This window comes from Mastomys coucha, unplaced genomic scaffold, assembly GCF_008632895.1.
Source record: "Mastomys coucha isolate ucsf_1 unplaced genomic scaffold, UCSF_Mcou_1 pScaffold15, whole genome shotgun sequence".
Taxonomy (NCBI): Eukaryota; Metazoa; Chordata; class Mammalia; order Rodentia; family Muridae; genus Mastomys; species Mastomys coucha.
Window position 1 is genome coordinate 89,162,967 of NW_022196897.1, and position 27,407 is coordinate 89,190,373.

Below are 27,407 nucleotides of genomic sequence, written 5' to 3' on the forward strand. Positions count from 1 at the left end.
AAAAATTCACTCTTCAGTTCTAGAATTAAGCTGTGAACTATTAACAGGTTCGTGGCTGGTACCAGCGTATGGCCTGTCCCAGTTCACAGAGTATGGTAGGGGAGGTGAGGCCCCAGATCCAGTCCTAGCTAATATTCATGCTAGTTTGCAGCTGTGTCCTATTCCTAAACTCCTGGTAGCTTATTTCCTTTTTCTATAATGGAAATAAATACCTACTTCCAAGGTGAGTCTAAAGATTAGATGAGATTTTTATTGTCAGATTTTTTTTCTGTCTATCATAAAGCTTAAAAAGTAGAAAATGACAGGAATTAAAATTTTCCTTAAGAGATAATCCAAGGCAAGATGGGCTTTGGCCATAGATGAGTTGTGGAGAAGCCTAAGCTTTTACACAAGTCCTGTCTGAGTTGTCTGCAGGTATCGGTCGGTCCCTTGGTCTTGGAGAAAAGCTGCCCTTAGCAAGGGTTTAGATTGAGGAAGCCAGATACCTCTCCTCTGCCTCCTTTGTGGTACCTCAGTGGTTTTTTGAACCTCTGAGCCCTTAGAGGAAGCTCCAGAAGCAGCTTCTTCCCTAACTGCCTCGAAGTCTCTTGCCTGCATTCTAGCTCGAAATGAGCTGTTGAAGGGAGCTCCACCAATAACAATAAGATGATAAAAATCATCAATGCTAATGACTTTCACCTTGTCCAGCTTTTGGAATGGTATCTCAACACTGCATCTCTCTAATGCTAATCAGACACTTTGATTTCTCTTTCTTCTAGTCCTGTGTTTCACCAACTCTTATGCCATTTAGACCCAGAGAAAAGGGAGCCAGGTTTCGGCTTTCTGCCACCAACTCAGCTGGTACTGGCTGCTGGAGGCACAGCCTTCTGCTGCTCTTGATGTCAGTTTCTGCCACCCAGGAGCCCCAGGGTAGGGCTGGGATCTGGCATTGCAGCACCAGACTCCTCTTGTCTTGGAAACTGTGGGCAGTGTGTGACTGTAGGTAGTGGTCCTGAGGCCCTCAGGAGGCTCAGGAAGAATGGAGGAATATTGATAACAGGATGTCAATGATGCTCATGTTTTCCTCAGCTTTAATAAATAAGGGCTTGATTCCAAAGAGGTTCAATGCTTCTCAATTATTACTCCTTTGACTCCTCAAAATTGATTTTGTGCTAGCATCTCCATTTCACAGACAAGGAAACTGAGGCTCTGATTGTTACTTAAGGTACACAGACTAGAAGTAGCTGACTTTCAATCTGAAGCTACAAGTATTGGACACTGGAGGATCAGCTCTGATCAGGTTTTAAGACTGAGTATTCAAATCACCAAAGTATTTTACATATTAAAGCTGTCAGATCCTGCCCCAGACTAATGCAATCAAGAGTCTGTGGACATGAGCCAGTATTGGGACCCCACTCTCACCAGCTCTTTTGGCCCTGGGATTGGCCAGAGTCCCCAGGCAACTAACTGTAATTTGGGGAATGAGAAGAATCAGGAGGGAAGAGACAGTGCCCACCTTGGTTGGAAATAGTACCTGGAGGACTCTTTCTGGGTGGAGTGTTCCAGTTGTGGTCATTCATCCCTGCTTGTAGCTAGTTGCTATCTCTGTGGCTGTCCTGGGAGAATTTGGCAGTCAATAGGCTTAAGTCAAGCCTTAACTGTTTTAGTATTTGAAAATGAAATGCATGCACAATACTACTTCCTTTACTCACCAAGCATTTCTGAACACCTTGTGTGGGGGAGACTCTGCAGGGCTCAGGAGCAAGAAATGCAGAATCAGATACCCAGAAGCTGAGTTGTGGAAGCTGACTGGATAAAGTGATGAATTGTCTCACTGACTTAGTTACTTCATAAGCACAGTTAGAACCTGATGGTTGCTGCTACTCTATAGAGTTAGCTGGGTCCCTAAGGCTTCCCGTGGGTAGGGCCATCTGTGAGAGACTGCTGTGGTTCAGGGAGGCTGGCCCACAGGAGAGCCCAGAGTTCTCAGGCCTGGAGAACACAGAGGCGCCACTTGTTCTAGAACAGAGGTGCCTGCAGGTGCGTGGGGCAGTTTTAGACCATCCTTTCTCAGCATTGTGGCCTCACACAATGGCGGGACATTTCCTGTCAGGGGCTGCTAGGATGCTGAAAAGACTAAGACAGAAACACAGCACAGGATATGGGGACCTATGACCCCACAGATTCCGGTAAGGCAGGGTAGAGCCCTTATCACAATGAAGTTCGTGGGCTTTGTAGTCACCTAGTTGACAGCTCACATGCTCCACTGCAGCTTCTTTTGTGACCAGAACACATGGAGTCAGGTTATGTTCAGCAAATAAGTCTCAGTGCCTCTAACTAAACGTAGGGATACTAGACCCTCAACACTGTAAGGATTGAGTTGGGTTTATAATGAATTGCATCCTCCATGCATAGTTGAGTACCCAGTGGATGGTGGTAGCCATTATCTTTCAGAGTCCCAGGGTTTTGCACAAGACAGCATAAGAGAGACTCTCCACGGAGCTTTGGCTGGTTCCCATGGACAGAGAAGTGAGGGAAGGCCCCTAGGGCGGTGGAGAGAGTGGAGATGTTGAAAAGGAAACCACATTAGCATAAGTTCTGGAGGAAGGCAGCCCTGCCAAGTGCTTGTAATTCAGCTGTTAAGGCAAGACTGGAAATGAAAGGGAAACCAAATTGCCATTGTGCATCTAGGTGACAGTCTCCTCCTCAGCCTGTTGACTCTGGGGTAAACAGTAATTATACTAAGTGAAGGGAGCTGCTACCCCAAGGGAATGTGGGCTGGCAGCTCAGGCTTGTCCTTTTCCTCCTTCCCAGGTGATCTGGTCTCTCGAGCCATGCATCACATGCAGGGGCGCCACCCCCTGTGCCCAGGCACCAGCCCTGCCCGCCAGGCCCGACAGCCACCACAGCCCATCACATGGTCTCCTGATGCTCTCCACACACTCTACTACTTCCTGAGGTGTCCACAGATGGAGTCCATGGAGAACCCCAACCTGGATCCCCCAAGAATGACCCTGAATAATGAACGGTAGGTATCATTTTTGCCTGGACACCAAGTAGGAAATGCTCACAACACACATTTATCTTCTAAGAGATAGTGCAAGCAGCCTCCTGGAACTAGCTAGCAGGTCTTAAGGGTGGCCTGGGTGCTCAGACAGATGAAGGCCCATATGTAATATGATATTTCAAGGCCCATGTGTAATATGATATTTCTTTCTTTTTCTTTTTTTTTTTTTTCAAGACAGGATTTCTCTGAATAGCCCTGGCTGTCCTGGAACTCACTCTGTAGACCAGGCTGGCCTCAAACTCAGAAATCCACCTGCCTCTGCCTCCCAAGTGCTGGGATTAAATGCATGCGCCACCACTGCCCGGCATAGCATTGGTACTCTTGAGGACATACAGCAATGTTTGGAGCAGATCATGTAGTGCTGTGAACTAGATGGCCTGGGTACAAATAACAACATAGACATTCACTGACATTCACGAACCTTGAGACCTTTGTGCAGGGTTCTAAACCTCATGGTACTTCGTTTCCTCAGTCGTAAGTATAGGAGTGGTAAAGAAGACTGTTAAAGGGTTCCAGGAAGGCCACCAGTGCTCAATGAGTATTTACTATGTATCAGACACAATGCTGAGCACACTATGGGTGTGTTCACATCTTTCACATTCTACCAGGAGGGAGGTGCTCATTTTATACATGAGTACATGGAGGCACAGAAAGGCTCAGTAACTAGCCAAGACCACAGAGGCTGTGCTCATAACCACTGCACCATATAGCCTGTAACCGAAAGAAACATAAAACGATAGTGGCCTGGCACACACACAGGAGTAATGCAAGCAGTAAATGCTACCATCGTTGTTGCTATTACTGTTATCACTATGATGTCAGCATCATTTTATCTCTCTGGATGGCTGAGGAGGCTCATCTGGGCCTGACCCAGAACAAGGCTGCAGCTGGAACCGAAGGCATTCTGAAAGTCAAGCCCATACAGTGGGAGGTGGAGCCAGATCTCAGGCCCTGCTCCCCAGCTGTTTCTGCTTTGAGGAGAAAGTGTTTGTGGTTGCAAAAGTTGGCTGGGAAGGAACAAGGGCTACGCAGACTGCATGAGAGAGAGAAAAGAGGAGACCTGTTTGCATTTAGTGAGGTTCTGGAGAGGTGTGAGGCCCAGGCCCAGCCCCAGGCCCAGCCCCAATCAAAGCCAGTTAGATAAACTGGACTTGGAGCAGAGCCTGCTGCCTTGGGCTGAGCTACTAGGTCCTCAGGTTGTGATCCCCACCCCAAGCCAAGCATTTTTGTGGCAGCAGCCTCTAGCTTTGCCCACAGGGGTATACAGTGCTCCCTCCCCCATGATCTTAGCAGGCAGCATCAAGCTTCTCTATGGCAGGAGTCCATTATCTGCATGTGATGGTAGCCACTGAGTTTGAATAGAAACATACACATGTGTATGTGTTTAGAAACCAATTATCTAGAAACCACACTCTGCAGCCTGAGTCTACGGGTCACAAAGGTATTTTTCCATGAATCATTTCAAACAAGTATTAGATTGGTAGGAAATTGGAACCACCACTGTGAGAGCAGTGAAATCTAAACTTTTCAAATCTTAATACGGACAAGCAGATGCTCCAGAGATCCCAGGTACACAGTGCTTTTGTGAACTGGTCTCTCTGCTTATGCAGGTCCTGCTGTGCCTCAGACTTTCTTGAAAGCCCCAGAGGCTGTGGAGAAAGTGCTGGGGTGTGCCTCAGAGCTCCTTGAGACTTTGCTATCACTACATCCTCACCAAATAGCTGAGAAACTTTGCCTTCCTGTAGTTAACTGGAGTTTGCTAGGATTCTAGGGCTTTGTTTTTGTGAGCTCACAATACTCCCCTGACTCTACCTGCTTCCTCCTATGAGGTCCTTCCCCTCTCATCTCAGAAACATGCAACCCAAACTGGTCAGGGACTGTGATTCTGGGTGTGGCAGTGAATGTCTGGCCTGAAGTCCTTTCGTGGGGACTGATGTCTGGGTCTCTTTGGGACTCTTTTTTTTTTTTTTCTTTTTATTGTTTTTTCAAGACAGGGTTTCTCTGTGTAGCTCTGGAACTCACTCTGTAGACCAGGCTGGCCTTGAACTCAGAAATTCGCCTGCCTCTGCCTCCCAAGTGCTGGGATTAAAGGCTTGTGCCACCACTGCCCTCTTTGGGACTCTTAAGTGATCTCATTCACCACCTCATTCCTAGGGGACTCATTTTGGTGATCTGGGTTTGGTGGTGTGGTTATTCAAGACTTCTCTATTTTTGTTATAAGAAATATACCGTGATTTCATCTAGTGAGGGACCTTGAGTGACCATAGCTCTACAGATAAAGAGCAGCAATGTGCTAGCGTCCCTTTTGTGTGGAGCACATTGTGACATTCCCTACTAAGTCTATACTTACTATACTTACTATACTTATTCCCTACTAAGTCTGTTCAGTGGGGCCTCAGTATCTCTCTGCAAGGCAACCTTCCTCTAGACCTATAAGCTCTGTGCTTGAGAAGGGAGTTAAAAAAGAAAAGAGTAGAAAATTAGAGTCACAAGCAGGGGCAGGGCTGTGGAAAGGAGTGGGAAGGCACTCTACTGCTGTAAATCAGGCAGCATCCAGGAATAGTGTACACACACTGTGACAGAGTCCTGAGTTCCATCCACTTATGCCTTCTGATGGGGAAAATAACTCTACACTAGGCCGTGTGTGTGTGTGTGTGTGTGTGTGTGTGTGTGTTTGTGTGTGTGTGAGGGGGGGGGGAGAGGGAGAGAGGGAGGGAAAAAAGGAGGGAGGGGGAGAGAGAGGTGAAATGTATCATGATGTCCCTTTTAAAGAGCATTCTATCAATTTCTTTTTCTTACGATCATATTTTTCAGAAGGGTGGTGTATCAGGCCTGGGCCTAACTTGTGAATGACTAGAAGAGATTAGAACTATACTCCTGAGCCCTAGGCTCTTGGCTTTTTACAGTGTTTCAGATCTCTCTTCTCCCTGGCCCTAAAGCTCTCAGACATCATGAGTGGGTCCCAGTTTTCAGGTCTACCTCCTCAAGGCCCCTCTAGCCTCACCTGCCTCTCCTTTACCAGGACCCCACTTATTACCCTTGAGAGCTCTGCCCTCCCAGGATGCCTTGCTCCCTGGCAGCTCAGTGTTACAGCACCAGCCAGACACACAAGGCAGGGCCTAGAACACAGGATTAGTCACAGCTGCTGCCCTGTGGGGTGTGTCACCAAGAGATTAAGCTTAGAAAGTGAAAGAAGCCCCTGTCAGGGATCCAGGAGTCTGTGGCTCCCTCCCCTGAGGCCTGGAAGAGGATGGGCAACCATCTGGCCATGTGGACCTTGATGGTGGTAGTGCCTGGAGGCAGAGGGTTGGCCAGCTGGAGTGGTAGCCTAGACTATAACCGTCCTGAGGAATGAGAAGGAGGACTGTGTAGACATGCATGGGAAGCAAGAGATCTGTTCTCTTGCCAGTAAATTGCTGGAAGATGTCATCAGTCATTAAGAATGGAAGGAAACACAGAGCTAAATATTCAGAGGGGTCAGATTGGGGTAAGGTGACCAGACCTATGCATCAGAGCCCAGGACCCTGAAGAAGTAAGGCCAGGAAGAGTGGCAATTACAGTGGGTGGCTATCAGGCTATGTGCTCAAAACTTTGGCCCAAGCTCCAGTTCCTTACTTCCCTCCCTCAGCTCTACATAGTGCCTCTTTGTAAAGGGAGATCTTCTCCAGAGGGTTGGAGCCTGCCAGTATCTCAGACCCTAAACCAAGAATGTCTGTACTGGGATGGGCCCTTGCAAGACCTGCTGTCATTGAGTCTTCATTCAGTTGGTGTAGTCTTACCTAAAGAATAAAGTTGGGCTCAAAGATATACTTTTTGAATTCAACCTTGCTACATTTCAGAACCATCGGTGTGAGAGGAAGCTTAAGTTTTGTGGCAGTATGTTAGGTTGGCTCTCTGACTCAAAGCCTGCCTAGCTTCAAATCCCCAAACCAGATGGCCTCATGCCTGTCACTTCAGCTTTGTGTCTCAATCCTGCTTAGCATAGGAACAATAGTAGCAACTTCAGGATGCTCTAAGATTAATATATTAATATATATAACAGTGTCTGGCATGTGGTATATGTGAAGTCTTCATTACCACATTCAGGATAATCTCTGAAGGGTAGAATTTGTTGAAAGACCCTGGCAGATCAGACCTGGGGAAAATTCCGACTTATGCATGGCTTAAACAACAAAAACACAGGGCTTCTGGTATTCCCAGATGCAAATATCATGGCAAATGAATCCACACTTTTAAAGAACAGAACTTTGGTAGGAAAGACACCCCACACACACACCTAACCCCCAGTCATTACCAGTTTCTATTTAGCAAATATTTCAATGTCAGGCTGTGGATTAGTAGTTTGCCATTGGTGAGCATATCATCAGAGGTGTGATCTAAGAGTCCAGTTCAGCGTTTCTTTCTCTGATTCCCAGAGGCTGTTCCTTCTTGGTAATATGGAATTCCAGGCCTGCTTCTTTAGATGGCTCCCCAAGTTCTGGGGACATGACCCTTACACAGATGGGCCCCACAATGAGGAAAAGCATCTATTTTCCTTTGTTCCATTCCAGATGCAGAAGGGTGATGTTCGGAGGCACCCACCGGTTGGCGTTCAGAGTGTTGAGTCTAAGTGGCTCGTTAATCTTTTGCTCAGCTTGCGAAAGTGTTTTCTTACCACATAATAGAGATGATGGTGATGGGAGCTTCATGCTACTGACTTGTGATTCCCTTAAATACCACTTCAAGAAGATTTGCAATGTTAAGCTCTTTTCTCTCTGCCTCTTCCCCGCTTTTTGTGCATTAATTCTCCATCTGTTTACCCAAAATGGAAGTAAATGAAATAATAGCTATTGAGTGATTTAAGTATTACTTCCATGTTCCCCCACTTGGCATTTCCAGTAACCTCCAGAAGGACTGGTGTGTAGTTTTCAGATCACACAGAGAGCTGTCTCTCCCACCCAAGACATTCCCTGTCATCTCTCCTTCTTTTTTTCTATTTGAAATTATCTTAAGTGTTAAACTACTTGTTTGGCCATTTCTCACCCCTTGAAAATGTAAACATCATAGGTCTTCCTTGTTTCTGACATAGAATAGTCCCTAAAATACAAATTATTAAATATTGTCTTCAGCTAGCAAAATAGTCAATGGCATCTAATGGTTGGGGGTCTGTAAATTTAGGGCAAAAGGGTTCCTGCTTTATCATTTACCAGTTATATGACTGCAAGCATTTAATTTCCCAAACCTCTTACTTGAAGTGGAAATGATTTGACCTATTTCTAACTGAGTTTGTGGGGCTCAAATAAGGTAATACACCAAATAAGCTCCCTATATATGGTAGTTGCTAATGACTGTGCAAATGTTATTATCATAAACTTAAAAGGACTAAAATAGATAGTTCACAGATAATCCCAAAACATTGGTAAGCTTAAAAATCATGTCTACTCAAAGTATATATTTTCTCCCCTTTGCCAATATACCTCCCTCTTCAGTGTCTATCTTTGCTTTCTTGTAACTCAGCAGTAGATAAGAAACCTGGTAAGGAACAAAGAGGATGGAGGTAGACCAGATGTCCCAAGTTGAAGACTAAGGTGAAGTGAGAATTGCTTGAAAGTAAAGTGTTTGTAGATGTGTTAGAGTTTAGACTGCTCACCAAGGATTCAGAATATTCTACAGCCTGGATTTCCTCTGGCCAAGCAAACTATCAGTCTCTTTCCAACATTCATTTTCTGTTGTGTTCCTGGCCTCCTGCTCATTAAGGTTGGGCTACCATGGTACCTCTGTGTGACCTGCTGCCAATGTATATGTAATATGATCTGATTTGATTATCGTTGTTGTTTTGGTAAGAAGCAAGAATTCAGCTTAGCAGAATATGTTACTCTACCTTTTCCATCCCTTTTCTTACCCACACTCCAGAGGGGAGGGGTGTCAGCAGACACTTCTGGTAGCAGTTCAGGATGGCAGTCCAGGATGCATCATTCTTAGAGAACATTAAGGGATTTTATATAGATTTTCAACATCAAGTCCAAGCCTGACAGTCTCTGAAGCATTTTACACAGCTCCCTAACAGTTCATTGCTCTTGGAGGAAACTTTTCATGTTCCCATTCATGGCAGACTATAGGTCTGAGCAGGACCCGAGGGCCTGAGGAGGACCCGCATATGCCAAGGTCTCAGCTAGAAAGAGGCAGAGTAGAGTTCAGGCCAGGAATTCTGATTATAACAAACCAGGGACTTCTTACTGTACACTATCTCTTGCCTTTCCTGGACTGAGAAGGCAAGTCTTGGACCTCTCCATCAGCTCCCTCCCCTCTACTGTGACATGGGTGGCTGGCTCTCCACTGCTTCCCATCAGACTTAGTTTGCTAGCTCTGGGTGGCCAGCCTGAATGTGGGCATCTGCCAACATCCAAGAAGGAGTGAGCCAGGGATTTGGGGCAGACAAAGAAAGTGGCAGTGCCAGATAATGAGTATGGAGACAGAACAGGATCCTGGCCAGGCCTCTGACAAGTGCCCCTGCGGGCTGCCCGTTGCCTGGGACTTCCTGTCCCATTGTTACAACGCCAGGCTTCACGGAAAAAGAAGACTGGGAACTGCCTGGCCCAGGCTTCATTCATTTGGAGTTGGTTTTTTTTTTTTTTTTTTTTTTTTTTTTTTTTTTTTTTTTTTTTTTTTTTACAGGACAGCAACAATCCCTTTTGTCCGTAGTATGGCTGGATTTCTGAGAATGCCGCACATGGGGAAGTCCCTGCTCACAAGGGAACTGATCCTGCATTTTTGAGGTGCTTCCGAGGAGGCCCTTCTGACTGAGATGGTTTAGACCCTGACAGTAAGAGCAGCTAGGAGCTTTGGCAGATCAAGAGCCAGACCAGGCTCGTTTTCTGGCCTGCCCTCACCTGCCTTCCAGGCATCTCCTTAGACTTATTCCTTCCTACACAACCCAGACAAGCAGCTTCTCAGCTGGCTGTGGCTTGCCCTGCCCCCTCCCTTTCCCATGTACTATATGCAGTTTAGGAATGGGGTTTTTAATACTTCCTGAGCCCGGGGTGCACCCTTTGCAATGCTGGTGTCCAGCTTCCAGTTCAGAGCCTGTTGAGGTTGTGAGTACAAAGCTGGAGTCTGAGCAGCATGGGTACGTGGCCCATGGAGGCAATCCATTACATCTCCTACTTCTCAATCAGCCAGCAGCTGGACATCATGAAAGACCCCCGGTATACTTGTCATGTTTTCTAAAGGCCAGTCTAGTTATAGTTGGCTGCTTTATGACCTGAGTGATGTGCCTTGGCTTTCACACTGGTAAAACATGAACTGATGACAAACCTCCCTAGCTAGCAGCTGAAGGGTCAGAGGTAATATGCAAGTGGCCTCAGGCTTGCTTGGCATAAGTTGATGCCCAGATCCTAGCAATATAGTATACAATTCAGAAGTCTGTGCCAGAGTATTTCCAGGGCTGCAGTTGGGCTGTAGGTGTAGAAAGCAGGGCTAGATCCAGCCCAGGTGCTTGTCTTTTCTTCCTCATTTCTGGTTGTGGTAGAACACATGCTATATAACCCACCCCCATAGGGTTGCTATTTACCTATCAGGAATTCCTCTCTACACGAGTTCATCTCTGTCTACCTTAAGTTCAACATATGTTGTTTCTCAGAAATTCGTAGAAGCCCCATGTGTGACACTTTCAAGTGTGTCACCTTTCTTCCCTAGACTGCAGGTGATTGGGGAAGCAGATGTAGTATGATTTCACTCAGCTATATTTGAACAGAAATACCCATTTCAAGGGCCTAGCCCAAAGATTCCACCATGTTCCCCTGCCCAGCAAGTAGACGTCTGTGGACTAAATTGTCTTGGGGACAACTGGGATCCTGTTGAGGCTACCTTCCTGGCAGAGGCCAATGAGCTGTGACAAGTGCCCACAAGAGAAAAGAGTGCTTGAACAGGTCAGAAGTCCTTGGCTATCTGGCTTTTAGATGGTGAGAGAATGTATGGTCCTTAGTCAGCTATGTCATGCAAATGTGGAAAGAGAAAGTGGGTCTCTGGCATATGGCAGCATTGGGCCATGTGGATGAGGTGTGACCTATTGTCCAAGAGAGCAACACCACCCAGGAGTTGAAAAAGGCTTGCTGTGACACTAGTACCACCCCGTGGGGGTGGGGAGTGGCAGTGATATCCTGGCCTGCTGGATCAGTCATCACTAGCCTGAGAATGGGTCTGATAGCCTCAACTATGAAGGCTTTAAGGCCCTCCCTGCTGCATGGAAAAGGGTGTGGTGGCAGCCGGCATGTAGTCTCCATTGGCACCTAGAACTCCTCACCCACATAAGATACCACTAGGAGTCCAGGCCAGCTGCCAAGGACAGGTGGTTGTGTTCTTTCCATCATGAGTCAAGGCTGCATGTTAGCACAACCGCATCACCACATCTGCCTCTTCCTTTCCTGCCTTATCCCAGGTTTCCAGCTACTTTCCTCGAGCCACCTTAGCCCCAGTCTGCCTGGTTCTGAGAAGTCCTCATAGGACATGCCATCTTTTTATCTAGGAATTATCCGAAAAGAATATTCAAGTTACCTGAAGCCTTCAGGAGCAAAAGACAAGGAAGTCCCTCTTTAACTTCAGAGTGCAATGAATGGACCCCTGAGAACATGACCCAAGGGCTGAATAAGAAATATGCCCTTTGTTATGAACTCAGTAGATGGCTCCTAATGGAGTTTCTGAGATGAAAGATGGTAGGAGATGACAGTGAGCCTTAGAGAAATTGTACTCAAGGGAAAAGCCCACAAAAATCCCACACAAATAAAAGAATACAAACCTGGTAAGCCCTGTATGTCATAGAGCGTGTTGCTGAAGGGGGGCATGGAGGTATGCCAAGCTGGTGGGTGGGAGGAAATGCCTTTGCAAAACAGGCAGTGTGGGCCAGGCAGAGGGGCCTCTGTGGACAAAGATTCTCTAGTCAAGTGCCCTAACACTGAGGGTAAAGTGCTGCTACTTTACACTTGGTCATCCCTGCGTTGGCAACAGCACTCCCCTTCTCTCTCAAAAGTGGTCCAGATTGGAGATTAATCCCAGATGCCTCTCTCATTGTGAGATGGGTCAGATCTTGGCAGAACCATCATTATTTAAAAATATCCCAAGTAAAAACATTCACTGATCTGTGCATTATTTCGTTTTTGGTTTTGTTTTGTGTTCTTGAGATTCAGTCTGGTCTTGCTACATAGCCCAATCTAGTGTTAAATTCATTCTGTAGGCCAGATGCCCATCAATTCACGATTCTCTTGGCCCTGTCTCCGAAGTGCTAGAATTACAGATGTGTGCTCCCATGCCTAGACGTCCAATGGCTGATCATAAATATAGATTGTATGTAATAAGTGGTTGCTGAATACTGAAATAAAAGTAAAAAGTATGATGACTGTATGGGTTTATGCTTGTCATATCCCAAAGTTTAAAATACCATTAGTAAAGCATCCTAAGTCAGCCAGACATGGTGACATACAATGTTGAAGGCCTGCGTAGTCTGCATAATAAGTTCTGGGTTAGCTTAGACTGCATGGTGAGACCTTATCAAAGAGGTGAAGGCAGGCAACAAGATAGTTCAGCTGGTAAAGGCTTTGCCTTCAAACCTGATGACCTGAGTGAGATTCCTGGGATCCACATGATAGAAAGAACTGACTTTCTGTCATACTGTAGTCAGACACACACACACACACACACACACACACACACAAATAATTTGTAAAATTAAACTAAAACAAAAACAGAGCTAAAGGACAAACTGAGTGGTCATGAAATACATTTTGAGAAGGGTCTTGGATAATGTGCACTTCCTGGTTCACACCCCAGCTCTGCCACTGCTACATGAATGACACTGGGTCCTCCGTTTGCCCATGTGCAAGAATACATACTAATAGTAATAGTACCTGCTTTATAAAGTGAGGATTAATTAGTGAATGTAAAAGACTTAAAATTACCTATTCTGTAAAAATTATTCATTAGTGATTGTCTTTTCATCCTCATGCCCCAATTGTCACACAGTTGACTGTACATTCCATTGCCAACAGACTCCTTTGAGACCTCTAGAGCCACCACTACTAGTAAGAGGCCAGTGAAGGATCATATCTCATTGTGACTAGGCCATGTTTGAAATTGAAATCCAAAGGACTGATGCAAGGAGTCACTTGAACTCTGAGTTTCAAGGCCAGCCTGGACCACAAAATAGCAAAGTGGGGGAAAGCCAGACAGGGCATATACACCTGTAATGCCAGGACTTGAGAGGCAGAGTCAGAAGAGTCAAGTATGAAACAGCCTGAGCATCTGATCTACAAAGTAAGCTCTGGGCCGCTAGGGCTACGTCACAAGACCTCATCTCAAAAACAAGCAAGCAAACCAACAGTACCCTAGATGCCTGGGATATAACTCAGTGGTAGAACACTTGCTTAACATGCACAAGGACCTGAGTTCAATCCCAAGCACTAACAAAACAACAAAAACCTAGAAGTCATCACACGTGTAGCATATCTGGCAAACTGTTTCTTGTTCCTCTAATATGTACCAGATGAGTTCTAATAAGGAACCGTATTGGCCCCACCCCCAGCAGAAGTCACCTGATTCCAAACAGGGATTCTGCTAAGATCAGCCCAGTGTTCTGAGGCAGTGAGGCTCAGCCAGGGGGACCCAGGCCTGGGGGTCCAGGGAGAGAAACGTGCTTAGCTCTGACTCCAAGCTGAGCCAAACCATCCTGGTTTACCAAGCAATTCTAGGAAAATAATTAGTCCAAGATGTGAGGCAAACTAGAATCCCTTTCTTTGTGCTGCGTTGGAATCTGACTTCAGTAAGACAATATTGGCTTTATTCTACATGGGCATTTGGCTTGGTTTAGGGCCACAGCAGCTCTGGAAGTCTTAGGGAAACCAGGAAGAAGGCCTCAGGCTGGCACTTCAGAGCCAACCCCAGCTCTTCCAGAGAAGTTTCTGTCTGTGGAATCTTCACTTGGTGGAAAAATCTGGCAATCTTTGCAACATTTCTGTCCTGCTCCCTGCCTGCCCAGGTGGAAGGCAAGGGTGTGCAGCATGCTTCACAGTAAGGTCTGTGGAAAGAGGAACCCACCCAAGCAGCCCCATAGTTCTACTGTGCCTCCTGCTGAAGGTGGAGCAAGATTGGAAAAACTGAGATCTGAGGCCAAAAGAACACAGTAGCAGCCCCCTGCCTCAGCCCTCAAGCTCCTCGGCCCCTCCTTTCTTAGGCTTCAAATGCTCTTAGGCTGAGTGAGGTACTACTTAAAGATGATGGAGACATATCCTTGGGAGTAAATCTGAAACTGATATCCAGTTCCTACCCTCCCAGCCTTTGAGTTGCCCCTACACACAGGCAAGTAAAACCCTGGCCCAGCCTTTCCAGGGTGAAGCTGATGCCTGATCTCATAGCCTTGGTCAATAGGCATCTCCTGTTCTTTTCCCCGTTTCTTCCTGTAAGAGATTCAAAGGGGTACAGACCTCAGCACATCAGGTTGGGGACAGAGGCATAAGACTTTCTGCTGCCCAGGGTTTGGACTACATGGCCTCTAGGTACAGGCCAGTGCCCATCTACCAACCTGACTCTCGTTCCAAGGCCCCTTCCCACTCCAAGAAAGAACAGAGCCTGCTTTGAGCTAGAAATTGGAGGTGTTTCCTGTTCCACGTTAAGACACTGCTTACAGAACTGTTGTCCTAATAAATCATACATGTGCAGGGGCAGGCCTTTTCCAAGCTGCAGGGACCTCTTGAAATCAAGACCTTAAAAAGCTCTGTGTGTATGTGTGTGTGTGTGTGAGAGAGAGAGAGAGAGAGAGACAGAGACAGAGACAGAGACAGAGAGACAGAGACTGATTAGGCAGTTAGACAAATAGTACACAGTATGTTTTGGGAGTTGCTGATCCCTTAAAGTAGCACCCTACCACCACATGTTGATAACCTATAAGCCTCTATGACTATGTTTCTTGTAGTCACCTCCTGTGTAAGTTTCTTTATTGCCAAGGCAAGAGTTTGTGCCTCCAGAAACTTTGTAGTTCACTCTCAACATAGTGGTTGCATTTGTTTTCTCTGTTTTATGAGCTGGGCTTGAGTGGATAATGGGCAGCCTGCCTGCAGGCTTACGTGTTTATGCTTGCTGGCAGGAGAAGGCAGGGAGTCAGCTGACCTGTAAGAAGGCTGGAGCTGAGGCAGCCGGATTCCTATGGCCTATTTTTTTCTATTATGTGTTTTCTCTATCAACAGATACTAAAGCAGTAAGAATAGTTAATGTATATGGAGAACACACCATGTCCCCAGTGTTCTTCTGCTAAGCACTTTGTGTATATACATATAGCTGTCTTGGGAGGTACTCCTATAATTTAGACCCATTTTATTCATATGGAAATTGTGACTAGAAGAAGTGAAGCTACTGGTACTGTCACAGAATTTTGACCAGTGAGAAAACACCTGATGCCAGCCAGCCAGTCAGTCGTCCTCCAGAACTGTACATCCTGTCTCTGGTCCATAGGTACAGTTACTACAGTGAAGAGTCCACAAGTCAAGAAGAGTCTGACCATGAAGAAAATGTGTAAACACTAGCCTACCCTCTCCTTTAATAGAAAGCCGGGTCCACAGAGGTCAATGGCCTGCCTGAGGTTCCATAACTGGCTCAGTGGTACTAAAGCCACTAGAACTTTCTCTCAGGGAGGATGCTGCCCATGAGGATCCTCAGGACCCTGATGGATGGATGGATGTGAAAGCCCTATGCCATGTCAGGGTTCACAGGGGCTGTGTGCTATCTGAACAGAGTTCCAGCCCTGGGCCTGCTGCTGCTTGCCAGGCCTGGTCAGTGTTATTCTTACACACTGTGCTAGCTGTCTTTTCTGTTGCTATGATAAGACACCCTGGCCAAAGGAACGTAGAGAAGGAAAGGGTTAGTTCATCTTACAAGTTACAATTTGTCACTGAGGGTAGCCTGGACAGGAACTCAAGCAAAACCGTGGAGGAGCATTGTTCACTGCCACATGCTCAGCTGGCTTTCTTGGTAGGTTGTCCAGGCCTACCTGCCTCAGCATGGTGTGGTTCCAGTGAGCTAGGTTTCCCCTCATCAATCATTGACCAAGGCAGTCTCTCACAGACATGGCCACAGGCAAGTCTGATCTGGATAGTTCCTCCATTGAGAGTCTCTCTTCCCAGCTGACTCTAGGTTATGCCAAGTCGACAGTGAACTAATCCACCACAGTGCTAGGTGCGGTAGCACAATAGTTTTAAGCCAGCTCTCAAGAGGCAGAGGGAGGCAGACTTCTGTGAGTTTAGGGACAACCTGGTCTATATAGTGAGTTCTGACTCAGCCTGGATTTTAGGGCTTCATACTGAGTCACACACACACAACTCCCACCGCCCTCTCACAAAAACAACAAAACAAAACAAAACAAAACAAAACCAACCTAACGAGCAGTACAAGTGCCTGGTGTCTGGTATGGTGTTTTAAAGCAGAAGTCCTCAAATCATGGCCACCCCTGGAACCCTGAAAACACTTGCCAGGAGAGTACAAGGTCAAATTTGTTTTAAAAGAATGTGATGAAGCCGGGCGTGGTGGCGCACGCCTTTAATCCCAGCACTTGGGAGGCAGAGGCAGGTGGATTTCTGAGTTCGAGGCCAGCCTGGTCTACAGAGTGAGCTCCAGGACAGCCAGGGCTATACAGAGAAACCCTGTCTCGAAAAACCAAAAAAAAAAAAAAAAAAAAAAAAAAAAAAGAATGTGATGTCTGATTTTCAACTTCATTTTTGCACAATGTCCAAGTGAGTTTTCCAGAGGCTTTTTGGTGTGATCTTGTCGCTGTGATTGCTTGTGGAAAGTATTTGTGTGTTTTAGCATTTTCTCTGTTTTACTTTTTGTTAGTATCATAGAAGATCAGTACAAGCCCTTGGAGGGCTTCAGTAACTTTTTAGAGTATAAAAAGAGACTTGAGACCAAAAATATAAGAATGGCTACTCTGAGGTATTTGGTCCTGTATCGTCTCGGCAGGCAGATGGCTGCACAGAGGGGCTTTCCTCAGCCTGACTGGGGCTCCCAGGCCTGGGCCTGGCCCTGCAGCCAACTGCATTTCAGCACCAAGGGGCTCTCAGCCAACCTCAGCAAAGACTTGGAAGGGAAAACGGAGGCACTGAGGAGGACATCAGTTACCCTCAGCCCTACTCCTCCAAGCCCTTTCAATATGAAGCTGCAGCAGAGGGAATTTCCAGAAGATCACATAATGCAGGCCTGCTCTACTCACTGTGCCCAGTGGGCAGGAGGAACTAGTAGAAAGGAAATAGTATTATGGAAATCCCAGCCCAAGAACAGGATACTACCAAGAAAGCTTATCATTTTACCTGCCTATGTACCACAGGTGGAGGGGGAGGGGAACAAGCCATCCTTTGCCTGAAGAGGTTGGCTGTTGGCACGGTCAGCTTTGATGGAGACGAGGCACTCACTAATCACCACCTAAGAGGCAGAGGGATAATTCAGATTTCTAGAGTATTAATCAGTATTCAATTCAGGAAACGGACATCACGTTAGGTATTTTAAACAGGATAGGACTTAATACAGAGAATTAGACACTGACTAAATCACAGTAAGGACTTAGGGAATAAAGTCTAGACCAGGCTTCCAGGAACAGCTCCACAGGCAATGTGGAGTTCATCCATTAGGACCACATCCACAGCCTCAGGTGCTGGGTTTGAACAGTTATGTCCATGGAGAAGTGAGTTAGGCCTGAGACTGGGATCAGGAATCTCTTTGGATATAGACTGTTTCCACTGCTGCTGTCTCGGCCTCTAGCACACAAGAGAAATAGAGTCTAATTACAAGAATGTTATAGGGAGAGAGGAAAAGAGGCTCTATCCCTACTGCATTACCTACCTAAGGAGCTGATGGGGCACCATGGGGGAAGGAGGATGAGTAAGGACACCACCTGACTAGGACGTGTGCTTCCTGAACATCCCCTTGGAGCTTGGCTTTGAGCAGCGGCTCCCCTCCTGTGGGTCACAACCCTCTGGCAAACCTCTATCTCTAAAAATACTTATATTACAATTCATAACAGTAGCAAAATCACAGTTGTGAAGTAGCAACAAAAATAACTTTATGGTTGGGAGTCACCACAACAGGAGGAACTGTGTTAAAGGGAGGCAGCGTGAAGCAAGTTGAGAGTCATTGCTTTAGAGGAACTGGGAAATGGCCAGTTAGAGGTTTAATAGCATAGCAAGGCTTGGTGATGCAGCCATGTAGTCCCAGAATGTAGGAGGCACAAGAGAAACACAAGTTAGGCCACCTGGGCTACATAGTGACACACACAGAGAGACACACAGACACACACACACACAGACACACACACACACACTTACAAGCTCGCACATGTATTAATGGCAACACTCTGCTCTTTGCTGTGCAATAGAAAATCATGAACAACCAGTTTTCAGTGTAATGGTTTAAATAAAGCCTTCTCTATGGGCTAAGGGCTAAGGACATCTGTGGAAGTCCCTCTGGACTGCCCTCCAGCCTTGTAAGAGTCAGAAAATTCACAGGGAGTTTCAAATGGACAATAATCAGAGTGGATCTTGCAGAAAGTGATAATTCATGGAATGCTCATTTTCCTTCCTAGATTACACAAGTTCCCCTAAATAGTCCCACTTCTTATATGAATCAATACCATGCCCTTGAAAACAAGACACTTTTTTTTTTGAGACAAGACTCCTGTCTTAAACTCGATTAATATTCAAGGGTGGCTTTGAACTCCTGCCTCCATCTCTCAAGTGTATGCCACTACCCTTGGCTTCAGATGTCAGATTGATGTCATTCTTTTCTCAGCAGAAGCATTACTTGGTCTGAGTAAAATCTTGCATATATTAATGCTAAGTAACAGGTGTTAATCATAGTTTTAGTCTGTCAACAAAGATTTATTGAAAACTGTAGTGGTGAATTAGCTAACTGCTTTGACTCCGGCGGGTTGCATGCATGCTGCACCCATCCAGAAGCCCTCTGGATTCTCGAATGAAAGACACACATATGCCAGCTAATTTTGATATGCCTTGACTAGCTCAATGGCTGGGCATTTCTCAATGGCTGAGGCTAGCATACATTCCCGTCCTGTATTCCTGGCTGAACATCTTCTAAATCTGTGTTTGTCTTTGCTGCCCTATTACCTTCTGGGCAGTGTCCTCCCACCCCCATAGAGTCACTTTCCATTTCCACCTATATTGCTGGATGGTTTTCTTCTGCAGCTCTTAAATCTGACCCATCTCCCTCCAAGTCATGATGATTCTCTTCTTCCCCTCTCTACTGGTCAATTTAAAAGTCCTGCCTCAGTCTTTATGCCCAGCCATTGGCTGTGTGACAATTCTTTATTATCAATCAAAGCCAGATAGGGGCGGGGGCCCTCAGGTCCAGAAACACAGCTTTTTGGAGCCTAAATAAGATAAAGCATTAGAACCAATTCCCAACAGAAAACCTGATGGATCAGACCCTGGGCTAAGTGAATACAGAGATGAAAAAGGCATTGTTCCTAACCTTAGTCCAGTGGGGATGATGGGACACATGACACGCTGGAAGAGAGTTCTAGGGGCTGTTACGGTAGGCCTGAGAGGTTGGGTGGAGAGAGATAGTATTGGCATTGTCCTTTAACGGATAAAGCTAGTCTCGTAAGGCTACTTTCTGAGACTGTGTGCAGGGAGCACCACACCCAGACCTGACCTCTCTCTGCTGCCTCACAGGCCCTTCATGCTGCTGCCACCACTGATGGAGTGGATGCGGGTGGCAATCACCTATGCAGAACACCGTCGCAGCCTCACTGTGGACAGTGGCGATATCCGGCAGGCAGCCCGGCTACTGCTACCAGGCCTGGACTGCGAGCCCCGCCAGCTCAAGTATGGAGCCCAAAAGAAGGGGGCGGGTTACAACATCTATGTCCTATCACCTATAACACCTCCCTGCTATCTGCTTCTTCTAGTGGCTGGGTAGGCATCAGAGCAAGGCTGTAGGACACATTGGTGACACTAAAAGTATCATCTGAAAATGCCACACCCAAGTGTGGGAAGAAATTTGTTCTAGGCTTTGTCTGTAACCGCTGCAGTGCTACCCAGAACATACACACCTTTGAATTTGGGCTGGCGTGCGAGTCTGGGGTCCTGACTGGGGAGGCTCTTTGCTCTGTCCCTCTATTCCCCATGGTTTTCTTGTATCAAACCCTGTGCTGAGCTCTTCTGCTTTATGCCCATGTCTCAGCCATCACGACAGTATTCAAGAGGGCTCTAGTGCCCTGTAACAAATGAAGAGACTGCGGGTCAGAGAGGAACAACAGCTTGTCTACAGAGGTGCCTACATTTGAGACTGTTCCTGTGCCTTCCCATAGTAGCCCCTCCTGCAGACAGGTCTGCTGCAGAAGCTCTTCATGGGCCTGGCTCCTGCTGGCCATCCCTAGCCCGGCCTTGAATTTCTGTTTTCTGACTGTGCCCAAACCATACTATAGACATAAATTTTACAAACTTTGACCTAATTCAAGGATTCAGGTAGGAGCTTTTAGAATGCTCTGGTGTGCCCTGCATAGGTACAGATTTTATCTGTAATGGTCCTTAGTAAGTTCAGTTGATTGTTCATGGGGTTCTGGGCCTCTTCCTGCCTTGTCCTTGGTACTTTGGGGTCTTACTAGGCAACCTGAAGAGACATGGGAGAAATCTAGACATTGGCAGCAATGCCTGCTTGTGCAAGCACTATGCCAAATGCTAAGGCCCAGGCCCAGGCACCAGCCCTGATCAGCTTTCTCCTCCTCAAGGGAGTCTGAGAATTTGCTCTAACAGTTGACAAGACTTAAGAGCTCAGTCCACTGCATTAATCCATGTGTAGGGAAGCCAAGCTTTGCACTAAGGCAGTGGTTCTCAACCTAACCCCTTTGCTATCTCCAAAAAAGTTTACATTATGACTCATAACAGTAAGCCAAATTACACTTATGAAGTAGCAGTGAAAATAATTTTATGGTTAGGGGTCACCACAACACGAGAGTCTATATTAAAGGGTCGCAGCATCAGGAAGGTTGGAAAGCACTGCCCCGGGGCAAGAACAGGGCAAGGCCAGTCATAACTGACCCCTGCATAATTCGGTCCTCCCGCCCAGTCAGGCCCACTGTACACGTGTCACAGTCACACCCACACACCTCTTGGTCTCTCCTGTGCAGACCCGAGTGCTGCTTCAGTTCCTTCCGGAGGCTGGACGCTCGAGCTGCTACTGAACGCTTCAACCAAGACCTGGGTTTCCGCATGCTCAACTGCGGGAGAACAGACCTCATCAGCCAGGCCATCGAGGCCCTGGGCCCAGACGGGGTGAACACAATGGATGACCAGGTACCTTCTGCAGACTCTTCTAGGCCAGGTGTAGAGAGCAACTCAGAGCTATGCTAGGGTGGGAGAAACAGTCACAGTCCCTGCATCCTGAGCCTGACTGGGACTTGCTCAGTTAGCTCTGGGCCTCAAGCTCCTGACAGGTGGCCAACCTGGATCCCCCAAACCTCCTGGACAACCGTCGTAGTGTGGATTCTAGTTCCCTGGTTGGAAGGCCAGCAACTGTCCTAGATGAGGCAGAGCTGAGGAAGAATCCAGTGAAGGCTTGGATTAGTGTAGACTCAGTAGCAAGCCGTGGGACATAATCACTGGCATGCGAACAGGACTGTGGGCCAGCCCCTCAAAAGCTCCAGAGAAACCAGGTCTAGGGGTGATACTGGTGAAGAGAGAATAAGAAGTGAGCACCTAAGCCAGGGGTGGAAGTGCCACTGGAGCCAACAGCACACAGCAGCTGTAACAGGATGATCATGAGTTCAAGGCCAGCTTAGGCTACAAAGTGAATTCAGGACTAATTTGGACTACAAAGTGAGCTCCTGTCACAATAAAACTGAATGCTGAGCATCTAGTTCATTGGTAGAGTATGTTCCTAACATGTGCAAGGCCCTTAGTTCAGTCTCCAACACCAAAAGAAAAGAGAGGAGGAGGAGGAAGAGGAGGAGGAGGAGGACGGCAAACACATAAAACAAGCACATTAATGAGAAGTACCAAGGAGCAAAGTAAGGGGGAAAGAGGGCAGGAAATACTTGGGTGAAATCTGATTTACAGAAGAAACTATTAAGGCTCCTGCAGAATCAGAAGACTGCAACTTACACCCACTGTGGAATGTTTCGATGACTCTGTTTGGGCATCCATTACTGTGTACCAAACGGTACTGTGTAGTTTGGAAGCCAAGCCCAGGGCCAGCCAGGCTGCCATGGAGGGTCAAGCCCTGTGTCAGATGCCATGACAGTGCAACCCAGAGACTGGAGCAGCAGATGAAGCGTGAGGCTGAGAGTGCTTTGTGGGGCTGAAACTGAGCCTGAGGGAGGGCGGGGTTGGGTGCAGCAGAACAGGGAAGGGGTGGGGCAGCTGCCAGTGGCCGGGCCAGGACTGACAAGCCACAGACAGAGGAGTGTCTGCACAGTGGAGCACATCAGGCTGGTGTTGGTCCCATGCAGGCACAGATGTGAGGCCTCTGTGGGAGCCTTCTTCCTGATGTTCGCTTCCTCATCTAGACAAGATACCCTGCCACCAAAGGGACTTTGCTTTCCTCTCCTCAAAGGTGGAATAACAGTGCCTGCGAGTAGAGCAGTTGGTAGAATCTTCCATCAATGCTAGTACATGTTCACTGTGGTTCTTGTCAATATGATTATTACTACTGTTGTGTTACTGTCAAAATGATGATGATTAGCCCTGAAATCTGGGCTTTAGCCCTCCATATGTGCCTAAGGGACAGCATAAAATGGTTGCTTCCTTTCTCCTGCTCTGGGCCTGGTTTTTGCTCTGAATGTGTACAGATGTGTGGAGAAAAACGCATTACATACCTGGTGTATGTGTTGGGGAGGGGGGTGGAATAAAGCCAAATCTCCATCATGCTGCCACTGGCTTTTCTGTAGATGCTCAGCATTGTTGCTCTCTGAGCATTGGTATTTAGAAACAGATGCATAGGTAAACAGGCTGCTCGCCCCATGATTAATCTCAAGCCATTTCCTTATCTCCAGGAACTAGACAAAGATTTATGAGCTAAGAAGATCTTCTCTCCACACAAATAACCTAATAAATAATATCACAGAGCACCAGACAAATGCTTGCCAGGATCCAGCTGTGGAATGCACTTTACACCGTTGCCTTTGCCATCAGACTCCCAGTCAGGGAGACAACCCTGCTAACTGCCCGTGTAGAGACAGTGAGGGAGTAGACACAGCTAGCAGTGTGCTCTGTACTGCTCATTAGCACAAGATATGGTCAGACACGTCTCAGAGACGCTGCTGAGCACAAGCTTCAGCACAACTCATGGAGACCTGGATTCCAGCCTAGGACCTTGGACAGTTAACTCCCCTTCTCTGCTCCGCAAGCATACAATGAAGATAACAATAGAAGCCCTCCCTCCACAATAATAGTTCAGTGATTAAATGGAACACTACATATAAGTCACTTCCTACAGTGAATCCAGGCACTGGCCTATGATGTGTTGTGTGCAGTATAATGTGTTACTGTTAACTAACTCTCACTCGGGGTTGTAAGCTTACAGTGAATGGCCTGAGCACTGTGTATACTAATACCCTTCTACAACCAACTGAGGCGCACATTGTCTCCATCTCCAAGATGAAGAGACTGAAGCAGAGAGGAGATATTAGGCCTGGGATCTGGCTGCACTGCCTGCCATGTAGGCCATATATTTCTCACCCCTATGCTGATGACAGTACTTGTGATAATACCCCCCCCCCCCATTAGCCTTCCAGTTCCCATGGCCTTGGGAGTTTAAGAGGCACTAGACACAGGACAGCTCCTGAGGGCAGCTGGGCAGAGACCTGTGGGATGTGGGATGCTGTGTTCTGTGTCTGACGATTAACCATCTACCTTGATTCACAGGGTATGACGCCGCTTATGTATGCCTGTGCTGCTGGGGATGAAGCCATGGTCCAGATGCTGATTGATGCTGGAGCAAACTTAGATATCCAGGTAAAAAGAAACTCCTGTCCCAGGCCCTAACCCTGTGACAGGCTACTCCAAGATCTCCAGCAGCCAGGATGGGTGTGGTATTTAAAGTGTCTAAAACAAGCCAAGAGAAAGAGAGATGGTGATCAGAGCAAAATGCACTTTCCTCTGGATTTGGACTGAAGAGGGAGATGAGAAGAGAGAGCAGCCATAATTCTATTTTCATAGCTCTTGTCCTCTATTGTTAGGCTAATCCCTAGTTGTCTCTGTCTCTGCCTCCTTCTGATGTGTAAAGTGCTCCCCTCTGTCTTCTCTTGCTCAGGTAGACATCACTAGTTGGATTTGAACCTTGTCCACACAGGTGCTCTCAGAAGAGATTACCAAGCAAATGTAGATACACTTCTGTTAACTTCACCACCCTTGCAATGTATCCCTTTAGCTAACATACCTGTGTCATCTGCTCTGGAAAGTCACCTGCCAGGAAATAGTGAGGATTTGTTGTATTCTAGGTCCCAAGCAACTCTCCCAGGCATCCTTCCATCCACCCAGACAGCAGGCACTGGACCTCCCTGACATTCGCGGTGCTGCACGGACACATCTCTGTGGTGCAGGTGAGCTTCCATGGGTGCACCATGTGCCTCAGCTTCCAAAGTGGGCTGTGTCCGGCCCCAGCCAGAGGCACTGCTCCAGGCCAGGGCCCACCTGGCCAATAAAGTTCACTTGACTCGCCTCAGGAGTAGAGTTAGTGTAGAATTGGAAGAGGAGAGCCAGGCCTACATGGGACTCTCTCCCAGTGAGTCCTGGAAGACCCGGACTTTGTTCTGCTCAATTTCACACTTGCAACCCTCTTCTAGCTAAGTGTCCTTCCCTCAGACCTGGCTCTGCGTCATGGTGTCCTTCCACTCCTGTCCCTCCCTGTCTCCTAGTTCCTGAGGAAGGACAGAGGGCACAGCTCACTTGTCAAGCTAAGCCTCATTGTTGCCCACCTTGCGTTGTGCTTCTATGGCTGGCATCACAGTGAGGAGATGGTGGTTCTAGAAGCAAAAGCAGAAGGGGCACCAGTGACATGAGACTCAGTTTGCAGGTCCTGCAGGACTCCACTGACCTGCCCCCTGGGGTGGATATCACTCCCTCCTCCTCTTCTAGGATGCAAGGCTCTGTGGGTAGTAGAGTCAGGCCTGCCTGTGGTAGTCAGCGCAGTCTGGCGTGCAGCCAACACTCTGTAAGTGCTTGTTGCCCAGTTGGCCACTAGTCCTAGTCTGCTTTGTAGCCACCACCTTCCCAGGCCTGAGCAGAGTTACTGCCTCCGTCCAGGCTGGGCCTGTGGGCTGTGCCCTGGGCTGGCCTGGTGCCCAGTTTCATCCAGCAGGCAGGTCTCCACTCCCACTGCCTTGTCCTAGCAGTGAGCACATCTGGTTTCTGACTGACAAGTTGCCAGCAGATACAGACCTTCTCTGCATCCCACACCCTCCAGGGAAGCTTGGAACTCACCTGGCTTTTTTTTATCTGGTTGCCAGGAGTGGTCAGAGATTTGAGGTGTGTCTCCAGGAGCCTGGGAATGTACAAAGCAAGCCCCCTTTACAGCAGAATGCAGGCAACACCCTTGCTTCCTCTGACCCCTGGCAAAGCTGCCCTTGATAGAATGGGGCCACTTGCACTCCTGGCTAGCCTGAGATATTCTGCTTCTCCCCACCCCTTGTCACCTTGTGTAGCTGCTGAGCCTCTCCAGTGAGGAGTCCAAACGCTGCTGATTATAAGCCATCAGTGTGTTGGGCATCATATCGTTTAATCTCAGTAATGCTTCAAGGCAGGCCTCTCCCCCCACCTTGTAAATAGGGAAACCTAAAGCTCAAGCCACTCCCATCAGTGGCCAGCACTGTAGCCCAAACTGTAGAGCATACATACCTGGTATTGCTCAGGGCCTTGTTTCTTTCTAGGGCAGTGGTTCTCAACCTTCCTAATGCTGTGACCCTTTAACAGTTCCTCATGTTGTGGGGACCCCCCCAACCATAAAATTATTTTCATTGCTACTTCATAACTGTAATTTTGCTGCTGTTATAGATCATAGTGTAGATATCTATTGTGTAGGACATCTGGTAGACCCAAAGGTTGAGAACCTCTGCTCTAGGGATTGTAGATGACACTTCCTGTTCTGCTCATCTGTGTGAGTTCTCCAGAAGGTCTCTGAAGCTGATTAATGGGAAGGTATTGAGAAGAGAAAAATAGTTCCAAGGTGGCCAAAGTTTAGGGCATGGTGCATGGTGGGGTGAAGCTAAAGACTACCGAAGTGCAGAGCCCCGAGGGTAACCAGGCATCCTCAGACTCCAGTGCCTCAGCTGCCAGTGGGAGCTATTTCATGGTCACATGTTGGAGAGACTTGTAAGTCCTGCCCCCTAGAGCACTCCACCCCTCTCCAGCCACCCTGTCATGATGAGTATGTCTTCTTATTGTGCCTGACAGCTGCTACTTGATGCTGGTGCTCATGTGGAGGGCTCAGCCGTGAACAGTGGGGAGGACAGCTATGCCGAGACACCCCTGCAGCTGGCCTCTGCAGCTGGTATGTATGCTGCTTTCCTGCCTCTCAAGTTCTCATATCATGACGACATTTTAACCTTGTCACCCAGGCTGGTCACTGAGCCATATGCTAACTTTGGAACCCTTAAGGTTGTTCCTTCTAGGCTACTGGGAGGGGGTTCCTTCCCTCCATCCCCCAGTGTTTTTCCCAAGAAGGTCCAGTAGGGCAGTGAGCCTTCCCTTCCTAAGGACCTAGACAGGGTAGGACACAGCCACCTTCTCTGACTTCCCATGTATACCCATGTTATTGCCTGATTGTGATTGTAGGTCTCCCCCACGTATTCCAAGGGTCAGATCTTGGAGACCCCATCTGCCCCACCTTTGCTTCCCTCTTCAGATCTCATGAACCTTGGTCCTTCCACCTTGTCTTTCAGGGAACTATGAGCTGGTCAGCTTGCTACTGAGCCGGGGTGCCGACCCCCTCCTCAGCATGCTGGAAGCTAATGGCATGGCCTCTTCCCTCCACGAGGATATGAACTGCTTCAGCCACTCAGCCGCCCATGGCCACAGGTACAAACCCTGAGGTGCCCACCCTAGGTGACCAGGAACACTAAGATGCACTCTCATTAGCCTGGGCTTCTGAGGCAGTAGAAGAGCCAAGCCTGGTGATGGTTCCTGAAGCCAGAGCTTGAGTGCATGTTAGCTAGGATAATGTAGGTTCTCGGTCAACATGGAGGCCCAAGACTTTGGAGACCCGGAAACACTGGATGAGCTGCTAGGCTCTGACATGCTGGCACTGACTGGGACCTAAACCTCAAGCCCACCCCTTTTTAGCAAAACTGTTATTCATGTAGCTGCCAGGACTCCAGTCCTCTTTGAAGTTGGTAGTGATT

General features: G+C 47.5%; 1 protein-coding gene across 1 annotated transcript in view; it reads left to right on the forward strand.

Moving 5' to 3' along the window:
• The window catches only part of Abtb2 (ankyrin repeat and BTB domain containing 2), a 155,717-nt gene that overhangs the window by 116,728 nt on the left and 11,582 nt on the right, over positions 1–27,407 (forward strand). The window contains exons 3-9 of the mRNA XM_031371185.1: positions 2,794–3,007; positions 19,744–19,896; positions 21,201–21,366; positions 23,935–24,024; positions 24,510–24,611; positions 26,461–26,557; positions 26,949–27,084. Of these exons, the coding sequence (XP_031227045.1) occupies positions 2,794–3,007; positions 19,744–19,896; positions 21,201–21,366; positions 23,935–24,024; positions 24,510–24,611; positions 26,461–26,557; positions 26,949–27,084 (958 nt within the window). The remainder of the gene's footprint in view (positions 1–2,793; positions 3,008–19,743; positions 19,897–21,200; positions 21,367–23,934; positions 24,025–24,509; positions 24,612–26,460; positions 26,558–26,948; positions 27,085–27,407) is intronic.